This window comes from Micropterus salmoides, unplaced genomic scaffold (genome assembly GCF_014851395.1).
Source record: "Micropterus salmoides isolate LMB-PRFRI ecotype aquatic unplaced genomic scaffold, ASM1485139v1 Ms_hic_scaffold_2, whole genome shotgun sequence".
Lineage (NCBI taxonomy): Eukaryota > Metazoa > Chordata > Actinopteri > Centrarchiformes > Centrarchidae > Micropterus > Micropterus salmoides.
Window position 1 is genome coordinate 24524458 of NW_024041150.1, and position 23018 is coordinate 24547475.

At 42.3% G+C, this 23018-nt stretch overlaps 1 protein-coding gene and 1 pseudogene across 1 annotated transcript; both read left to right on the forward strand.

Moving 5' to 3' along the window:
* Positions 1–3249: 3249 nt before the first annotated feature.
* LOC119911909 lies at positions 3250–8234 on the forward strand (annotated as a pseudogene).
* Positions 8235–11487: 3253 nt separating this feature from the next.
* LOC119911910 (mucin-5AC-like) lies at positions 11488–22549 on the forward strand. The gene is made up of 6 exons (XM_038730891.1): positions 11488–11502; positions 12842–12906; positions 12990–13138; positions 19835–21437; positions 21526–21674; positions 21752–22549. Exons 1-4 carry the CDS (start codon positions 11488–11490, stop codon positions 20845–20847), a joined length of 1242 nt encoding a protein of 413 aa, XP_038586819.1. The 3' UTR covers positions 20848–21437; positions 21526–21674; positions 21752–22549.
* The last annotated feature ends 469 nt before the right edge of the window (positions 22550–23018 follow it).

Sequence of the window (23018 nt, forward strand, 5' to 3'; positions counted from 1 at the left end):
CAACATCTACTGAAACTACTGTTCCGACTACAACAACAGCAGCAACAACTACAACAACAACAGCAACAACAGCACCTGATGCAGTAACATCATCTGCAACAACATCTGCTTCGACTACTACAACAGCAGGAACATCATCTGCAACAAGTACAACACCTGATCCGACAACGACAGCGGAAACAACACTTACTGAAACTACTGCTCCGACTACAAGAGCAGCAACATCTGCAACAACAACATCTCCTCTCACAACAACGACAACAGCAACAACAGCACCTGATGCAGTAACGTCTTCTGCAACAACATCTGCTTCGACTACTACTACAGCAGATACATCTGCAACAACAACATCTCCTCTCACAACAACGACAACAGCAACAACAGCAACAACAGCAACTCCTCTGACAACAACATCATCTGCAACAACAACACCTGCTGAAACTATTATAGTGGCGACAACAACACCTGCTCCGACAACAACGACAGTGGCAACAACTACTGCTCCAACAACTACTGCATCAACAACATCAGCAATAAGTGCAACGCCTGATCCGACAACGACAGCGGTAACAACATCTACTGAAACTGCTGCTCCGACTACTTCAACAGAAGCAACAACATCTACATCAACATCTGCTCTGACTACAACAACAGCAGCAACATCTGCAACAACAACATCTCCTCTCACAACGACAACAGCAACAACAGCACCTGATGCAGTAACGTCATCTGAAACAACATCTGCTCCGACTACTACAACAGCAGGAACAACATCTGCAACAACTACAACACCTGATCCAACAACGACAGCGGTAACAACATCTACTGAAACTACTGTTCCGACAACAACAACAGCAGCAACAACTACAACAACAACAGCAACAACAGCAACTGATGCAGTAACGTCATCTGAAACAACATCTGCTCCGACTACTACAACAGCAGGAACAACATCTGCAACAACTACAACACCTGATCCAACAACGACAGCGGTAACAACATCTACTGAAACTACTGTTCCGACTACAACAACAGCAGCAACAACTACAACAGCAACAACAGCACCTGATGCAGTAACGTCATCTGCAACAACAACATCTCCTCTCACAACAACGACAACAGCAACAACAGCACCTGATGCAGTAACGTCTTCTGCAACAACATCTGCTCCGACTACAACAGCAGCAACAACTACAACAACAACAGCAACAACAGCACCTGATGCAGTAACGTCATCTGCAACAACATCTGCTCCGACTACTACAATAGCAGATACATCTGCAACAACGACATCTCCTCTCACAACAACGACAACAGCAACAACAGAAATAACAGCAACAACAGCACCTCCTCTGACAACAACATCATCTGCAACAACAACACCTGCTGAAACTATTATAGTGGCGACAACAACACCTGCTCCGACAACAATGACAGTGGCAACAACTACTGCTCCAACAACTACTGCATCAACAACATCAGCAATAAGTACAACGCCTGATCTGACAACGGTAACAACATCTACTGAAACTGCTGCTCCGACTACAACAACAGAAGCAACAACATCTACATCAACATCTGCTCTGACTACAACAACAGCAGCAACATCTGCAACAACAACATCTCCTCTCACAACAACTACAACAGCAACTGATGCAGTAACGTCATCTGAAACATCTGCTCCGACTACTACAACAGCAGGAACAACATCTGCAACAACTACAACACCTGATCCAACAACGACAGCGGTAACAACATCTACTGAAACTACTGTTCCGACTACTACAACAGCAGCAACAACTACAACAACAACAGCAACAACAGCACCTGATGCAGTAACATCATCTGCAACAACATCTGCTCCGACTACTACAACAGCAGGAACATCATCTGAAACAAGTACAACACCTGATCCGACAACGACAGCGGAAACAACACTTACTAAAACTACTGCTCCGACTGCAACAGCAGCAACATCTGCAACAACAACATCTCCTCTCACAACAACGACAACAGCAACAACAGCACCTGATGCAGTAACGTCATCTGAAACAACATCTGCTCCAACTACTACAACAGCAGGAACAACATCTGCAACAACTACAACACCTGATCCAACAACGACAGCAGCAACAACATCTACAACAACAGCAACAACAGCACCTGATGCGGTAACGTCATCTGCAACAACAACATCTCCTCTCACAACAACGACAACAGCAACAACAGCACCTGATGCAGTAACGTCTTCTGCAACAACATCTGCTTCGACTACTACTACAGCAGATACATCTGCAACAACAACATCTCCTCTCACAACAACGACAACAGCAACAACAGCAACAACAGCAACTCCTCTGACAACAACATCATCTGCAACAACAACACCTGCTGAAACTATTATAGTGGCGACAACAACACCTGCTCCGACAACAACGACAGTGGCAACAACTACTGCTCCAACAACTACTGCATCAACAACATCAGCAATAAGTACAACGCCTGATCCGACAACGACAGCGGTAACAACATCTACTGAAACTGCTGCTCCGACTACTTCAACAGAAGCAACAACATCTACATCAACATCTGCTCTGACTACAACAACAGCAGCAACATCTGCAACAACAACATCTCCTCTCACAACAACGACAACAGCAACAACAGCACCTGATGCAGTAATGTCATCTGAAACAACATCTGCTCCGACTACTACAACAGCAGATACATCTGCAACAACTACAACACCTGATCCAACAACGACAGCGGTAACAACATCTACTGAAACTACTGTTCCGACTACAACAACAGCAGCAAGAACTACAACAACAACAGCAACAACAGCACATGATGCAGTAACGTCTTCTGCAACAACATCTGCTCCGACCTCTACAACAGCAGATACATCTACAACAACAACATCTCCTCTCACAACAACGACAACAGCAACAACAGCAACTGATGCAGTAACGTCATCTGAAACAACATCTGCTCCAACTACTACAACAGCAGGAACAACATCTGCAACAACTACAACACCTGATCCAACAACGACAGCGGTAACAACATCTACTGAAACTACTGTTCCGACTACAACAACAGCAGCAACAACTACAACAACAACAGCAACAACAGCACCTGATGCAGTAACATCATCAACAACAACATCTCCTCTCACAACAACGACAACAGCAACAACAGCACCTGATGCAGTAACGTCTTCTGCAACAACATCTGCTCCGACTACAACAACAGCAGCAACAACTACAACAACAGCAACAACAGCACCTGATGCAGTAACGTCATCTGCAACAACATCTGCTCCGACTACTACAACAGCAGATACATCTGCAACAACAACATCTCCTCTCACAACAACGACAACAGCAACAACAGCACCTGATGCAGTAACGTCATCTGAAACAACATCTGCTCCGACTACTACAGCAGCAGATACATCTGCAACAACTACAACACCTGATCCAACAACGACAGCGGTAACAACATCTACTGAAACTACTGTTCCGACTACAACAACAGCAGCAACAACTACAACAACAACAGCAACAACAGCACCTGATGCAGTAACGTCTTCTGCAACAACATCTGCTCCGACTACTACAACAGCAGATACATCTGCAACAACAACATCTCCTCTCACAACAACGACAACAGCAACAACAGAAACAACAGTAACAACAGCAACTCCTCTGACAACAACATCATCTGCAACAACAACACCTGCTGAAACTATTATAGTGGCGACAACAACACCTGCTCCGACAACAACGACAGTGGCAACAACTACTGCTCCAACAACTACTGCATCAACAACATCAGCAATAAGTACAACGCCTGATCTGACAACGGTAACAACATCTACTGAAACTGCTGCTCCGACTACAACAACAGAAGCAACAACATCTACATCAACATCTGCTCTGACAACAACAACAGCAGTAACATCTGCAACAACAACATCTCCTCTCACAACAACGACAACAGCAACTGATGCAGTAACGTCATCTGAAACATCTGCTCCGACTACTACAACAGCAGGAACAACATCTGCAACAACTACAACACCTGATCCAACAACGACAGCGGTAACAACATCTACTGAAACTACTGTTCCGACTACTACAACAGCAGCAACAACTACAACAACAACAGCAACAACAGCACCTGATGCAGTAACATCATCTGCAACAACAACATCTCCTCTCACAACAACGACAACAGCAACAACAGCACCTGATGCAGTAACATCATCTGCAACAACATCTGCTCCGACTACTACAACAGCAGGAACAACATCTGCAACAACTACAACACCTGATCCGACAACGACAGCGGAAACAACACTTACTGAAACTACTGCTCCGACTACAACAGCAGCAACATCTGCAACAACAACATCTTCTCTCACAACAACGACAACAGCAACAACAGCAACTGATGCAGTAACGTCATCTGAAACAACATCTGCTCCAACTACTACAACAGCAGGAACAACATCTGCAACAACTACAACACCTGATCCAACAATGACAGCGGTAACAACATCTACTGAAACTACTGTTCCGACTACAACAACAGTAGCAACAACATCTACAACAACAGCAACAACAGCACCTGATGCAGTAACGTCATCTGCAACAACAACATCTCCTCTCACAACAACGACAACAGCAACAACAGCACCTGATGCAGTAACGTCTTCTGCAACAACATCTGCTCCGACTACAACAACAGCAGCAACAACTACAACAACAACAGTAACAACAGCACCTGATGCAGTAACGTCATCTGCAACAACATCTGCTCCGACTACTACAACAGCAGATACATCTGCAACAACAACATCTCCTCTCACAACAACGACAACAGCAACAACAGAAATAACAGCAACAACAGCACCTCCTCTGACAACAACATCATCTGCAACAACAACACCTGCTGAAACTATTATAGTGGCGACAAAACCTGCTCCGACAACAACGACAGTGGCAACAACTACTGCTCCAACTACTACTGCATCAACAACATCAACAATAAGTACAACGCCTGATCCGACAACGACAGCGGTAACAACATCTACTGAAACTGCTACTTCGACTACAACAACAGAAGCAACAACATCTACATCAACATCTGCTCTGACTACAACAACAGCAGCAACATCTGCAACAACAACATCTCCTCTCACAACAACGACAACAGCAACAACAGCACCTGATGCAGTAACGTCATCTGAAACAACATCTGCTCCGACTACTACAACAGCAGATACATCTGCAACAACGACAACACCTGATCCAACAACGACAGCGGTAACAACATCTACTGAAACTACTGTTCCGACTACAACAAGAGAGGCAACAACTACAACACCTGATCCAACAACGACAGCGGTAACAACATCTACTGAAACTACTGCTCCGACTACAACAACAGCAGCAACAACTACAACAACAACAGCACCTTTGGCAGTAACGTCTTCTGCAACAACATCTGCTCCGACTACTACAACAGCAGATACATCTGCAACAACAACATCTCCTCTCACAACAACGACAACAGCAACAACAGAAACAACAGCAACAACAGCACCTCCTCTGACAACAACATCATCTGCAACAACAACACCTGCTGAAACTATTATAGTGGCGACAACAACACCTGCTCCGACAACAACGACAGTGGCAACAACTACTGCTCCAACAACTACTGCATCAACAACATCAGCAATAAGTACAACGCCTGATCTGACAACGGTAACAACATCTACTGAAACTGCTGCTCCGACTACAACAACAGAAGCAACAACATCTACATCAACATCTGCTCTGACTACAACAACAGCAGCAACATCTGCAACAACAACATCTCCTCTCACAACAACGACAACAGCAACAACAGCACCTGATGCAGTAACGTCATCTGAAACAACATCTGCTCCGACTACTACAACAGCAGATACATCTGCAACAACTACAACACCTGATCCAACAACGACAGCGGTAACAACATCTACTGAAACTACTGTTCCGACTACAACAAGAGCAGCAACAACTACAACACCTGATCCAACAACGACAGCGGTAACAACATCTACTGAAACTACTGCTCCGACTACAACAACAGCAGCAACAACTACAACAACAACAGCACCTGATGCAGTAACGTCTTCTGCAACAACATCTGCTCCGACTACTACAACAGCAGATACATCTGCAACAACAACATCTCCTCTCACAACAACGACAACAGCAACAACAGAAACAACAGCAACAACAGCAACTCCTCTGACAACAACATCATCTGCAACAACAACACCTGCTGAAACTATTATAGTGGCGACAACAACACCTGCTCCGACAACAACGACAGTGGCAACAACTACTGCTCCAACAACTACTGCATCAACAACATCAGCAATAAGTACAACGCCTGATCCGACAACGGTAACAACATCTACTGAAACTGCTGCTCCGACTACAACAACAGAAGCAACAACATCTACATCAACATCTGCTCTGACTACAACAACAGCAGCATCATCTGCAACAACAACATCTCCTCTCACAACAACGACAACAGCAACAACAGCAACTGATGCAGTAACGTCATCTGAAACAACATCTGCTCCGACTAAAACAACAGCAGATACATCTGCAACAACAACATCTCCTCTCACAACAACGACAACAGCAACAACAGCAACAACAGCACTCCTCTGACTACAACATCATCTGCAACAACAACACCTGCTGAAACTTTTATAGTGGCGACAACAACACCTCCTCCGACAACAACGACTGTGGCAACAACTACTGCTCCAACAACTACTGCATCAACAACACCAGCAATAAGTACAACGCCTGATCCAACAACGAGAGCGGTAACAACATCTACTGAAACTACTGCTCCGATTACAACAACAGCAGCAACATCTGCAACAACAACATCTCTTCTCACAACAACGACAACAGCAACAACAGCACCTGATGCAGTAACGTCATCTACATCAACATCTGCTCTGACTACAACAGCAGCAACATCTGCAACAACAACATCTCCTCTCACAACAACGACAACAGCAACAACACCTGATGCGGTATCGTCATCTGCAACAACATCTGTTCCGACTACAACAGCAGCAACATCTGCAACAACAACATCTCCTCTCACAACAACGACAACAGCAACAACAACACCTGATGCAATAACGTCATCTGCAACAACATCTGCTCCGACTACTACAAAAGCAGGAACGACATCTGCAACAAGTACAATGCCTGATCCGACAACCACAGCGGTAACAACATCTACTGAAACTACTGTTCCGACTACAACAACAACAGCAACAACTACAACAACAACATCTCCTCTCACAACGACAACAGCAACAACAGCGACAACAGCACCTGATGCAGTAACGTCATCTGCAACAACATCTGTTCCGACTACAACAACAGCAGTAACATCTGCATCAACAACATCTCCTCTCTCAACAACAACAACAGCAACAACAGCACCTGATGCAATGACGTCATCTGCAACAACATCTGCTCCGACTACTACAACAGCAGGAACGTCATCTGCAACAACAACATCTCCTCTCACAACAAAGACAACAGCAACAACAACACCTGATGCAGTAACGTCATCTGCAACATCTGTTCCGACTACAACAACAGCAGGAACGTCATCTGCAACAACAACATCTCCTCTCACAACAACGCCTGATCCGACTACGACAGTGGTGACAACATCTAATGAAACTACTGCTCCGAGTACAACAACAGCAACATCTGCAACATCTGCTCCGACAACAGCAGCAACATCTGCAACAACATCTGCTCCGACTACGACAGCAGCAGCAACCACATCTGAAACAATATCTGCTCCGACAACAGCAGCAGCAGGAACAACATCTGCAACAACAACATCTGCTCCAACTACAACAGCAGCAGCAACCACATCTGAAACAACAACATCTGCTCCGACAACTACAGCAGCAAAAACAACATCGACACCAGCTGCGACAACGACATCTGCAACAACAGCAGAAACAACATCTGCAACAACACCTGCTGCAACAACTACAGCATCAACAGTAGCAACAACATTTGCTCCGTCAACAGCAGCAACAACAGCAACAACAACACCTGCTACGACTACAACAACAGTAGAATTATCTGCAACAACACTTGCTCCAACAACGTCATCTGCAACAACATCTGCTCTGACAACAATGACAGTGACAAAAACACCTGCTGCAACAACTACTGCATCAACATCTGCAACAACTACAACAACATCGGCAACATCTGCTCTGACAACAACAGCAGAAACAACATCTGTTCCGACAACTACTGCATCAACAGCATCTGCAACAACTACAACAACAACATCTGCAACATTTGCTCCGACAACAGCAGTAACAGCAACACCAACAACACCTAATACAACTACAACAGCAGCAGCAACAACATCTGCAACAACCGCTTCTGCTCTGACAACAACAGCAGGAACAACATCTGCAACAACATCTGCTCCGACAACGACAGTGGCAACAACAACACCTTCTGCATCAACAACATCAGCAACAACTACTACAGCAGCAACATCTGCAACGACTTCTGCTCCGACAACAGCAGTAACAGCAACAATAACAACAACATCTGCAACAACACTTGCTCCAACTTCAACAACAGCAGGAACAACATCTGCAACATTTGCTCCAACAACAGCAGCAACAACACCTGCTCCAACTATAACAACAGCAGCAACAACAGCAACAACACCTGCTCCAACAGCAGCAACAACAGCAACAACACCTGCTCCAACAGCAGCAACAACAGCAACAACACCTGCTCCAACAGCAGCAACAACAGCAACAACACCTGCAACAACACTTGTTCCAACAACGTCATCTACAACAACACCTGCTCCAACTGCAACAACAGCAGCAACAACAGCAAGAATACCTGCTCCAACTGCAACAACAGCAGCAACAACATCAGCAACACCTGCTCCAACTGCAACAATATCAGCAACAACACCTGCTCCAACTGCAACAACAGCAGCAACAACAGCAACACCTGCTCCAACTGCAACAACAACAGCAACAACACCTGCTCCAACTGCAACAAGAGCAGCAACAACAGCAACAACACCTGCTCCAACTGCAACAAGAGCAGCAACAACAGCAACAACACCTGCTCCAACTGCAACAACAGCAGCAACAACAGCAACAACACCTGCTCCAACTGCAACAACAGCACCAATACTTGCTCCAACATCATCTACAACAACACCTGCTCCAACAGCAGCAACAACAGCAACAACAACATCTGCAACAACACTTGCTCCAACAACGTCATCTACAACAACACCTGCTCCAACTGCAACAACAGCAGCAACAACAGCAAGAATACCTGCTCCAACTGCAACAACATCAGCAACACCTGCTCCAACTGCAACAATATCAGCAACAACACCTGCTCCAACTGCAACAACAGCAGCAACAACAGCAACAACACCTGCTCCAACTGCAACAACAGCACCAATACTTGCTCCAACATCATCTACAACAACACCTGCTCCAACTGCAACAACAGCAGCAACAACAGCAACAACACCTGCTCCAACTGCAACAACAGCAGCAACAACAGCAACAACACCTGCTCCAACTGCAACAACAGCAGCAACAACAGCAACAACACCTGCTCCAACTGCAACAACAGCAGCAACAACAGCAATAACACCTGCTCCAACTGCAACAATATCAGCAACAACATCAGCTCCGACAACGACAGCAACAACAACACCTTCTCCAACTACTACAGCATCGACAACACCAGCTCAGACGACATCAACATCTGCAACAACAACCCCCGCTACAACAGCAAATGCTGCAGCAACGACGACAAAAGTATCACCTACTGTGACAACATCTACAACAACATCTGCTCCTGCATCAACAACAGCAACAACAACAACAACACCTGCTCCAACAACGACTTTGGCCGCTCCACCTGTTTATAACATCTCAGCAGATTTGCAAGGAGAACCTTTTTCAGCTAACCTCACTAACCCCAACAGCAGTCAATATAAAGATCTTGAACAACGAGTTGTTATCACGGTAGGTCACTTTTCAAATTCAACACATTATTCAGTGGCTGTGTCATTGTTCTCAATGAACGATTAGATATAATCTTTTAGCTGAAGTTGCACATTTGTTAAGATGGAAATTATTTTCAGTTAAATGTTCATTTCTGTTCAGTTTAACTTTAACAAAATTGTGCTCGAAAATTACTCCAGGGTTTCAATGTTGGTTTCTTTTTGCAGTGCAATATTATATACAAAGCAAGATATCGTAATCTGTTTGACCGCTGCATTGTGACGGGCTTCAGGTAAAAACATTTTTCAGTGGTTCACTGACTTTGCTTTATATGCAGAATTATGGTTTTAAAGAACGTTTTTTCTAATGTTGACAGTGTCATGTTTAAATCACCCATAACACACAGCAACAGAACCATCTCATATCAGTATTTGACATTTACTTTTATGATACAGGATTGCCCAACCTCGAGCCGACGGAACTCAAGTGGAACTGCTAGTTGTGTTCAATTCAACAACTCCCATGGCAGACCTCCCACAGAACAGTGCCGTTGCTCAAACCTTAGTAGAAGCTGTGAATAATACCAACAATAGCTTCAATGTGAGCATAAATCCCAACACAGTCCTAGCAGTAGGTAAGTAAACACAACAAATTGTTTTGCTCTAATCAGTATGTAAAACAAATACAAAATACCATGTGCTGCTCATGCTGTTTTTAAGTAAGTCATCAAAACATTATGCTGCTTAACAAGAAATGTAGGTATAGACAAGATTCATTAGCAATGAATGAATGAAACAATGTTTAATGTTGTACTAATCAATCCATCCAATCAACTGTGTGGCAGAATGACCTTTTTTTAAGCCATGTATTCAGCCACAATGCTTGTTATGCAAATAACTAATATTTTTGACATTAGCAGCTTCACAACTAGACAAGCTGCTAAAAAGTCTGTAGTTCCAACTTTTTCTGTGCCTTTTATGATAGTCCTTAGTGAAACTGGCACCAAAGTCAGTTTGATATCAAACAAAGATAAATGCATCATTTTGGTTTGAACATGAATACTTATTTACAAACTCTATTTAAAATTTTTTACAGCGGGTCCAGTTCCGTCTACAACTACTGCACCTGCAACTGCTGCACCTACAACTACCTCACCTACAACTTCCACATCTGCAACTACTGCACCTACAGCTACCTCACCTATAACTTCCACATCTACAACCATTGCACCTATAACTACTGCATCTACAACTGTAGCACTCTTTACATCAAGGGTGACTTTCAGATCTGTTCAAAGCACCTTTACAAGTGACTTGAACAATCCATCATCTGCAGCTTTTATAGTTCGAGCTTCTATGATAAAGACACAGGTAAGTCTTCCTCAAAGAATAAAATCTTCTGGTACCACTACTGAACTATTTTGTTACTGTCTACTGTCTATTTTTACGGCCCGAGCACCAAACGTGCTTAAATAATTTTGCACACATCAAAAGTGGCAAAAATGTACGTAGTTAAAGTGTTTTCCAGTGTTTCCAGGAGGTCAGAGAATGTGTCATGGCTGTCAACAAATGTGACATATGTAGAAGCTTATCAATCATTTATTTTCCTACATGTGATTGGCAGCTATGGGGTGCGGTTGTTGTTAGGATCATGTGTTAGCCTTGGGACAGAGAGGGTGAAGAGGAGATGTAGCTGGCTGTTGAGCCAGGTTTGTTTCTTCAGTGTAGGCTGCGGCTCACAGTTGCCTGTATTTTTGCAGCATTAATTAGGACCGAGCAAAACCGTCTGTCATCTCGTAGCCTTTCATTAGGGGACGCTACAATTTGGTACTGCGGTGAATGGTGGCAACGCTTCTCACATCAGTTTCGGAGCACCATTTGACACATTTAAGTGGCACCCAAATGAGGTTCCAAAGCTTGCATTGTAATTCAGCCTGGTAGGTACCGGTCGTATAGGAACCAGTTCCATATTGGCACGGTGTTTCGATACCCAACCCTGCTCGTGAATAGGAGTAACGAAATGGCTCCATAGTGCCCCCTAAAATACTTCAAGTAGTAGTTTCCAAAAGCATGTATAATTCGGTTTAGGTTTCACTTGCTAACATAGCAGCATAACACAGTGTAGCAACATAACAGGGTCATGGTATGTCAAACCAATGCACTCAATTTTATTATTTATATAATCATGCATGTTCTGTGAGACTTCTTGTAGTTTCTACAATTTGTACAATTTCTTTCAGAAACTTTGCAATGATCAGAATACAAAATCTTTCAAGAGTTTAAATTGTCTTGTGTGTTTTGTAATTTTGGTGGTTAAAGTGTATCAGAGCATGTTTATTGCCAGTAGGTTTAATAAAACGCCAATGAAATTGTTATTTAAAGGATTAGGTATGGTTGTTGGAAACTGCCAGACAATATTAGAGATGTGTTGTTCCTAATGACCTTAGATTCAGCACTGTAAATAAACTCTAAACTACCCTAAAATATTTCAACGAATGAGCCCCCACAATTCATTTGACCTAGACGTACGAAATATTAGTAGCACATGTATCATCACAAGACACACAAAAATGCCTTTTGGCTCCATACTCTAAACCCAAAAGGAAGTCAGCCATTTTAAATTGAAAGTGATATTTTAGGCCATTTTTAGTGAGGCAAACATGAAAGTGAAAAGTGTTCCATGTGTACAATTTGTTTTCTGTTTCTGCAGCTTGAACCTGTGTTCCAAAGGGCTTTCCCTTCCTCCTTCAACTCCTTGGACGTGGTATCATTCAGGTAATTTCTTAGGTGATACAATTTAAGAGGAGTGGCCTAAGTCTGATATTTTTTTAAAATACTTTACATTTCTTATTCTACAGAAATGGCTCAATCATCAACGAAATGAATGTTCGCTTTGCAAGCACATTTGTTCCTAATAACACTCAGATTGCAAGTGTTTTGATCAGTGCTGCTTCAACCGTCACCGGCTTTGACATTGAAGGCAGCTCAATCAACGTGAATGGCACACGTAAGCTATATTGTATGCTTCTTCCAAATTTCAAAAAACTCTCAAATTTCAAAAACAGTTTATTAAACTAATGTGTTGTTTCATTTTCTCCTCATATACAGCATCAGGTGGAGTAAGCCACAAGATCAGTTTCATTACCGCATCCTGCCTGGTACTGTTGTCATGGATTCTGTCAAGCCAGCGATAGCATCAGTATTAATTTCAGTTCTTGTAGATCATTAGAGTATAAGCTAAACAAAACTTTCTTTCTCTAAAGCACTGCAATGTCACTAAATAATGTCACTATTTTACTATTTCTGTAAAAGGTAATGTCAGTGTGTCTTGCTATTCTGAGCACTGTGTTATTAACTTAGTGTAATTTACTAAAAAAGGGACTAAAAGGGGCTTTGTTGTTAGTAAGTTTTTTTTTAACATGCAAATTGAAAAATCAGAATGCTAGATTTCAAACTGGACAGTTCGTGAAGTTACTCTTTATCAAGGTTTTTACTTTAACATAAAATGATTTAAGGGTCATGGTATCCATGATATGTATGTCAAACCAATACACTCAATTTTCTTATTTATACAAAGTGTATTTATATAATCATATTCGTATTCTGTGAGACTTCTTGTAGTTTCTACTATTTCTTTCAGAAACTTTACAATGATCACAATACAAAATCTTTCAAGTTTAAATTGTCTTGTGTGTTTTGTCATTTTGGTGGTTAAAGTGTATCAGGGCATGTTTATTGCCAGCAGCTTTAAAGGGGCATTATGTAGTTTTCAGCAGCCACTAGCGGTGCGGTTTTAAGATTGCAACCAGGTGTGTGCTCATACATGTGTTCGCTTGAACTCATGAGCGAGCATAATCAGAAACACTACCACTTTCATACAGAAATCCTGCAATAAATGCAGAAACACCAGTATGCAGGCTGTGGCTTTTCACACAGACATGATCAGGTTCTGTTATTTCTCGGCTCAGAGGCAGATCAACACCGGCGCCATACCTTTCATTCAGCACAGCAAGACACGGGCATATTGGCACAGTACTCCCGAAAAAAAGGGAGAGTGACAGCGGCTATAGACAGGTAGTGTGACAGCTTCACACAACATTCTGGAAACTTGGGTAAACTCCCACTGCAACGTTACAGTATCTGCTTGATTTAGCCGACATGCTACATCGCCGTTAGCTCGCCTGCTGCTTTCAGTAACTATCTGTACTATCTGTGTATCTTTCACCAGAGGCTCAGCAATGTCAACACAGCTAAATGTATATGATGATAAGGAAGCGGTCAGTGAGCTGGATTGAATATTATAACGAGATTGTGTCACACTTTATAACAGTTAGACCACAGTATGTAACTTTACTGTAGTGTTAGTGGATGGCTCTTCCTCTGTGTTGTTGTCGCCGTTTTGTTGCAATATTCTATATTATGTGGGTCACGTTAGTTACAGCGACCGAGAGGTGGAGAAGCTGTGCACCCAAGTATAGGTAAAACCAAAATAAATCTAAATTGAATGTCACGTAGCAAGCAGCGGCAGCGGCGCTAATATAGCATTAGCAGGCTGTTCCTCCACCGGATAACGTTAGCAACTGCTCGCCGTTAGCAGGCGAGCTAATGTGACTTTCACTGTGTTTCTCCAGCTTTTCTAATGTTCACTGTGATGTAGATGCAGCTGATGTACACTCAACATCATCTGCATCTGTTTGGTCTGATGGGCTTTTATTGTTTTAAACTTTTATTGTTATTTTGTATCCTTACATGGAATCTGTGTTTTGCTGGGAGCCGGTTGTTTTATGGTGTTAGTGGGCTGCAGTGTTGTCGCTGTAGTCTGAGAGAGGCTCGGGAGCACACACAGTGCCAAATCTGACCCGGTGTCTTCACATTAAAAGCAGAATGGTGGCTGATGCAAGCAACAGAGAAAACAGGTGTGTGCTTCATTTCTAAGTGAGTTTTGAGCCCACTGACAATAACGCAATGAAAATTTGATTTATTAATAATTAATTTCATTGATAAACTTGCATAATAAAATTCTAATGACGGTGTGATTTCATATCATTACATTTCAGAAGAGTGTCTTACCAGCCAGTCTCAGCCTTTGCTGTGTCGGTGAAACGGTTTGTTCAGAAAGAGAGAACTGCGAGCAGCGCATTATTCCCTTTGGCAATGAGATTGTTATTTAAAGGATTAGGTGTGGCTGTCGGATACTGCCAGACAGTATTAGAGATGTGTTGTTCTTAATAACATTAGATTCAGCACTGTAAATAAACTCCAAACAGCAAATCACAGGGCAAAAGGCAGTTGAGGTACACACAGAAAGATTATCACTACAGGGAGTCAAGGTGAACTAGGACAGAAAAAGGGGAACTAGTGAGAAAGGGATAACAAGATGTTTACCATAAATCTTGGAACTTGCTATCTACTCATTACATTTTAAGTTCAGACTTTATACTGTAAAAGCAAAATAAAGAAGAAACAGAGGTACAGATGACTTTTACAAAATTGTCCAAAAGATGTAATGGTGAACTTGTGACACAAACATGCCAAGCCAAGTCCTGGCGAGATTTATATTTGTATTTGTTGTCAATAATGGGAGACAAAATCTCTCTCTTCTCTAATAACTTAAAGTAAAAGAACAAAAACTATGGGCTAGTATTATGATGGGCAACATCTTCAGTCCTTACAAACTGTCCATCAACAGTGCTTACATCTCCCCAAGAATAGTAAAAATATACTAAACTGTGACTTATCATTCCACCTACAAAACAGCCTTAAGAAATCCAAAACACATTTTTGTTTTGTTAAACTGCAACTACTGCTGGGGGAAAAAGACACATATCCTTGAAACTAATATCTTAACTAATAGCTTTTACACTACATCGAATTGACCTGTTCACCCACATTCATACACTGTGCCTAAGTGCTCAAACGTAAACTAACATTCACACATATTCATACAGCACCTCTGCTGTATGAATATGTGTGAATGTGAATGTGCCATCGGGGGAAATTCAAGGTTCAGTATCATGCCCAAGGACACTTTGACATACAGCCCAATTAACGGGCAACCCCTTTTACCCCCTGAGCCACTGCTGCCCCAGGTTACAAGAATAACAAGGTACACGGTAAAAGCAGAAAGAAAAAGAAATTAAAATACAGTAAAAAGAATACAGTTAAAGGTTCAGTGTGTAATATCTCTGAGTATCTACCGACAGAAATGCAATATAAGATCCATCACTATGTTTTCAGTGTTGTATAAAGACCTTATATAATAAACTGTTATGTTTTTATTGCCTTAGAATGAGCCATTTATATCTACATAACCACGGGTCAACCTTCCATGGACGCCACCACGTGGCATCATCATGTTTCTACAGTAGCTACAGTAGTGAGGCCAGGGGAGATTACAGCCCATATGCCTCAGTGAAGAGGTGTGTTTTAAGCTGTTTTTTAAAGGTTATTAGAGAGGAGGCAGAGCGGAAGGCAAGAGGAAGCTTGTTCCAGAGTGATGGTGCACTGACACAGAAGGCTCTGTCACCAAATGTCCGGAGCCTGGAATTAGGGACAACGAACAGGCCCATGTCAGAGAACCGCAGGGACCATGACTGAGTGTAGGCATGGAGTAGATCTGTGAGGTACTGAGGTACAAGTCCATGGAGAGATTTGTACGTCAGGATTTTATATTTGATCCGGGACTTAACTGGCAGCCAGTGAGGCTTCCTCAGGATGGAAGTGATGTGCAGTCCAAGTTTTGTGTGGGTGAGCATTCTAGCCACAGAGTTCTGGACATACTGGAGTCTGTGAGTAGCCTTGCTGGGCAGACCAAACAGGATACCATTACAGTAGTCAAGTCGGGAGTTGGAGAGGCACTGTCAGAGACTGGAGAGGCACTGTCGGGAGTTGGAGAGGCACTGTCAGAGACTGGAGAGGCACTGTCAGAGTCTGGAGATGTTCTTAAAATGTGAAAGGCAGTAGTGTTTTTGATATGCTGTTGGAAGGAGAGAGTGGAGTCCATGATGACGCCCAGGTTGCGTACTCTCTGAGGGGATGCAGAGATTGAGATGTCCAACCTCATGGTGTTTGACTGCGGGGCAAATACCATGAGTTCTGTTTTGTTTTTGTTCAGTTTGAGGAGGTTACTGTCCATCCAGTTCTTTATGCCCTTCAGGCAATTGATAAGCGGTGGAAGGGATGTAGGAGATTTAGTGCTAATGTACAGCTGGGGGTCATCAGTGTAGCAGTGGAATTGTAGTCCATGATTACGGATGATCATCCCAAGAGGTAGCATGTAGATATTAAATAGTAGTGGCCAAGCACTGAGGCACGCTGTGTGAGACTGGTGCCAATTCAGAGCAGATGCCTGTTGGTGAGATAGGATTGAAGTGATTAACCAAGTCATCAACTGTGGTTTGGGGGATAACTGAGAAGATGGCCTGCAAGGGTACAGGATTGTTTAGGTATGCATACTTGTTTGATGTTACAATATGCAATGGTCCTTTTCACACACTTCCTGTATGTGTGCACAGAAACAGAGAACATGACAGCAAGGTGATCTGAAATGGCCAGGTCAACAGTCTGTAAGTCCAGTAGTGACAAAAATTCTGCAGCGTAAACATCACTGGAATCAACATGGATGTTAAAGTCACTATGTAGGATGGTAGCTGGAGAGGTGGGGCAAATCAGAGCAAGGAGGTCAGAAAACTCAGGCAGGAAACTAGCAGATGCCTTAGGCGGGCGATAGACATGGATCAATTGCAGCTGCAGAGACCCAGACAGAGCAAAGTGAATGCACTCAAATGAAGGCGTGTACTGGAAATTTTTATATTATTATTTGTAAACTTTTATCTGGATGGACGCATGATGTATGACAGCCAGTCCCCCACCACGTCCAGAACCACAGGGCTTTTGAATATAACTATAGCTTTGGGGGGTAGCTTGGTTAAGCGCAAGAAAGTCCATTAGGTTCTGCCAAGTTTCAGTCAGACACAGAAAATCCAGTTTCCTGTCAGCTATGATGTCGTGTATGAGTGGCGCTTTATTATTTAGTGAGCAAGTGTTAAGCAGCATAAATGAGGCAGATTTATAGACAGATGTATTGGCATGGGGGATGACATCAACAGCCTGTTCCAAGGGCCATAGGTTAAATGAATGTAGGCGTGGCTTACTCTGATAACGTCGTCGCTGAGTAGTGATACACCAAAGAGTAGCCGGGGGTGTCTCCAGGAAAAAAACTTATGTTGGGCAGCCCTGTGCACATGGGGGGGGGGGGGGGGGCGTAAGAGATGGAGAGATTTAATCACCTCAAGGCTAACGTTACTCGGTACGATGTGTGAGGTGAGATTCTTGAGTTCCAAAGTGGAGTACCTTAGGAAAGCCATGATGCTGGAGGAGACCGCTAGCTTGTCCAATGCTAGCTAGTGTTAGCTTACAAGCCACAGACCATCCACCAGAGAATCACAGCCAAGCTTCAACAGAGACTACTGTGGAGGATCAAGCCGTTGTCAATGTTAATTACAGCTGTTGGCAGTTTGGGGATCATCAGAATAAAGCCAAGGTTTGGAAGTAGCCTGTCGACCTCTCTGCAAGGTAGCGTAGCAACTGGAAAAAGCCACTGGTTTAGCAGATCCCGTAGCGTAACCAGAGCACACAGAGAAAAAGTTGCAGAGTGTGAGAAAGTGAATCCAACTAGTAGCGTAACGTAGAAAACCAGATTAGTGAAGCAGCAGGAGTAGAATTGCAGAATAGCTGGAGTTGTGCGTATTGTTTGTGAGCGTGGGGCGGGCAAGATACTGAACCCTGAATCGCCCCTGTTCCGCCAGTGTATGAATGTGTGTGAATGTTAGTTTCTGTTTGAGCACTTAGGCTCAGTGTATGAATGTGTGTGAATGCAGATGTAGTGTAAAAGCACTTTGAGTGGTCGAAAAGACTAGAAAGGCGCTATACAAGTACGGACATTACATTTGCATGAGAAGCGGCACACACAGCGTCCAATGATGATAATGAAAAAAAACAAAACAACCCAAATGTTGTTTGGTTAGCTCAGTTGGTAAAGTGCAAGATTTGCAACCCTACAGTTGAGTGTTCAATCCCACATCCCACAAATGGATTCTGCAGTGAATGTTTCTCAGATCACAGTATGTGCTTCACTGTTTGTGTTTCGGTGTTTCATCCACACCCATCAACCTATGGGCGCTTTTTCATTTCCCCAGTATCCAGGCAGACAACATTTAGGGGAATCACATTCTTTGACGGCTCTTTCAGAGGTGTGTCGAGCAGGCAACAAACTTTTAATGTTGTTCTGAATTTTTCGAAGTAAAAGCTCAGTTCAACTCCAAATACAGGATTGCAGTAAACATGCTTCTCATACTTTTATTTAGGCAAAACTACTAAAGAGGAAGTGATTATATGAGTAACTGTTGCTGCCATGAATATTTCAGCACTGCTATCAAAGTATTTACCATAACAACCACACCTGCTCCAACAACTACTGCAGCGACAACGCCTGCTCTCACAACAACTACTACAACAACAACTACTCCAGGAACTACTACTACAGCACCAACACTTGCTCCCACAATAACTGCTGCAGCAGCAACAACAACAACTGCTCCAACAACAACTAGTCCAGTAACTACTACTACAGCAACAACACTTGCTCCAACTACAACTACTGTAGCAACAACAACAGCACTTGCTCCAACAACAACTACTCCAGGAACAACTAGTCCAACAACTACCACAGCAATAACAACACCTGCTCCCACAACAACTACTGCAGCAACAAAACCTGCTCTCACAACAACTACTGCAGCAACAAAACCTGCTCTCACAACAACTACTGCAGCAGCAACAACCACACCTGCTCTGACAACTACTGCAGCAACAACACTTTCTGCAACAACAAATACTGCAGAAACTACACCTGCTCCCACAACAACAACTCCAGCCAATACTACTACAGCAACAACACTTGCTCCCACAACAACTACTTTGGCAACAACAACAGCGCCAACAACAACACCTGCTCTCACAACAACTACTGCAGCAGCAACAACAACAACAACAACAACTGTTCCAATAACAACTAGTCTAGTAACAACTACTACTACTACTACTACTACTACAACAACAACACCTGCCCCAACAACAACTACTCCAGGAACTACTACTACAGCACCAACACTTGCTCCCACAACAACTGCTGCAGCAGCAACAACAACAACTGCTCTAACAAGTACTCCAGAAACTACTATTACTACAACAACAACACTTGCTCCAACATCAACTACTGCAGCAACAACACCTGTTCCCACAACAATTATTGCAGCAATAACAACAACACTTGCTCCAACAACAACAAAAGCAACAACAAAACCTGCTCCGACAACAACTACTGCTGCAACAACAACAACTGCTCCAACAAGTAGTTCAGTAACTACTACTACTACTCCAACAACATCTGCTTCCACAACAGCTACTGCAGCAGCAACAACGGCTGCTCCAACAACTACTCCAGTAACTACTTCTACAGCACCAACACTTTCTCCCACAACAACTACAGCAGCAACAACAATAACAACTGCTCCAACAACAACTAGTCCAGTAACAACTACTACAGCAACAACACTTGCTCCAACTACAACTACTGCAGCAACAACAAAACATGTAGTACGAAGATTTTTAAGTAATCAGCAAAAGATTTGGTTTGGCCCCAGTCAATCCCCTTAGTAGAGAATGTTCCGATTTTTCACACAAAAAATGTGCACACTGCCCAGAAAAACACATGAAGAAACTTAATGTTTTTGTAAATAATGAATAGCTCAGATTTTTTTCTATATCCTTTATTGGTGCCCATCATTATACGTTCCTCCCGTCGGTCTGTCTCCTGGCCACAATTAGTTTTCTACACTACCACAGGAACATCTTTCACTCTTGTATAGTCTACGTACTATATCAAAAAAAACTATCTTGTTCAGATTTACAGGAGGAATTGATAAAAAGAGACATCAAGGGGAATACATCAGGACAAACTAGATTATTTGCATTTCTTGAAGGAAATATGTGTGATTGCTAGATATGCTGCTGCTGCAGAAGAAGAATTATTTGAAATAAAGAGCTAAGATAACTAAAGTCTTACAATAAGTCTGAAATTAAGAGTGAAGCAAACTACACTACATCTCCAGCCCACTGTACCACTTACACAAACATACAAGTAATAAGTGTTTAAATGCAATTTATTTTCTGTTTCTGCAGCTTGAACCTGTGTTCCAAAGGACATTCCCTTCCTCCTTTAAGTCCTTGGATGTGGTGTCATTCAGGTAATTTCTTAAGACTTACCTGTTACAATTTAAGAGTAGTGGCCTAAGTCAGATTTTTCAATAATATTTTACATTTCTCATTCTGCAGAAATGGCTCAATCATCAGCGAAATGAACGTTCTCTTTGCAAGCACATTTGTTCCTAATAACACTCAGATTTCGAGCGCTTTGATCAGTGCTGCTTCAGTCGTCACCGGCTTTGACATTGAAGGCAGTTCCATCAACGTGAACGGCACACGTAAGCTATATTGTGTTTTTATTTATTTCAAAATGATACAAAACTGTCTAAATGTTTCTTTTTCTCCTCATTTACAGCATCAAGTGGAGTAAGCCACAAGATCAGTTTCATTACCGCATCCTGCCTGGTACTGTTGTCCTGGATTTTCTCAAGCCAGCAATAGCTTCAGTGCTGAATTCCATTTCATTGCTATCAGAACATGAATGCCATCACTGGTATGAAAAGGGACTTTGTTGTTAATAGTCCAAGATTCAATATTGGTTTTGGTCTTTGGTCTTGTATGGCTTCGGATGACCTTACAATCAAATGTACCTTTCCCTGACCGGAACTATTAATGACTATGAATTAGGTTTGTCTGTCGAACACTTTAAGCACCCGGTCCACTGAATTGTGATAAAATAAAAAGCTCAACCAAATAACAGTATTTATTAAGCCCTGGGATGTCAATTATTATTTGCAATATTTTACTATTTATGTCAAATGTAATATATATAGTACATGCATTTTGGTTCTCTGGGCACTGTACTATAAAAATATTTAACTTTGTGTAAAAATCACTCTCACCATTGCTTGAATGTAGTTTCCAAAAGCATGTAAAATTCATGTTTAGGTTTCACTTGCTAACCTAGCTGCATGACATACTAGCATAACATAGCAGCACGAACATAGCAACATAACATAGGATAACAACACAACATGGTCATTGTATAAATTATATATATGTATAAACAACGCTTTGTCAATTTTTTTATTTATGCAAAGTTTATTTATGTAATCATATGTAAAGCTGTATTCTATGAGACTTGTTGTAGTTTGCACAATTTCTGTCAGAAACTTTACAATGATCAGAATACAAAATCTTTCAAGAATTTAAATTGTCTCTCGTTTGATGTTTTGCAGTTTTGGTGAGTAAAAATAAAGTATATAAGTGCATGTTTAGTGCCAGGAGCTTTAATTCAATTTCACAAGAGCGTTTAACAATGAGCTGGTCTAATCCTTTGTTATGTCGGTGAATCAGGTTTGTTCAGAGAGAGAGAGAACTGGGAGTGGCACATAGTTAGCTATAAGATTGTTATTTATTCAAATACCAGACTTTCTCAGAGACACATTGTTCTTAAATCACCTCAAACTCAGAGTAACAACCAGCATCAAAATCAGAATCAAACATTGTCAGAGTTAGGTTTCCATGATGGCTCTCACAAAATAAGAAGAATCAGAAAATCTGATGCATTGCAGTGTTGGTGAGATGATATTAATGAAATACTCGAACCAGTCTTTCAGCCTAACATGGCAATACTAAGTTTGTTTCACAGCAATCACTCATAGATTATATTTCAATGCATT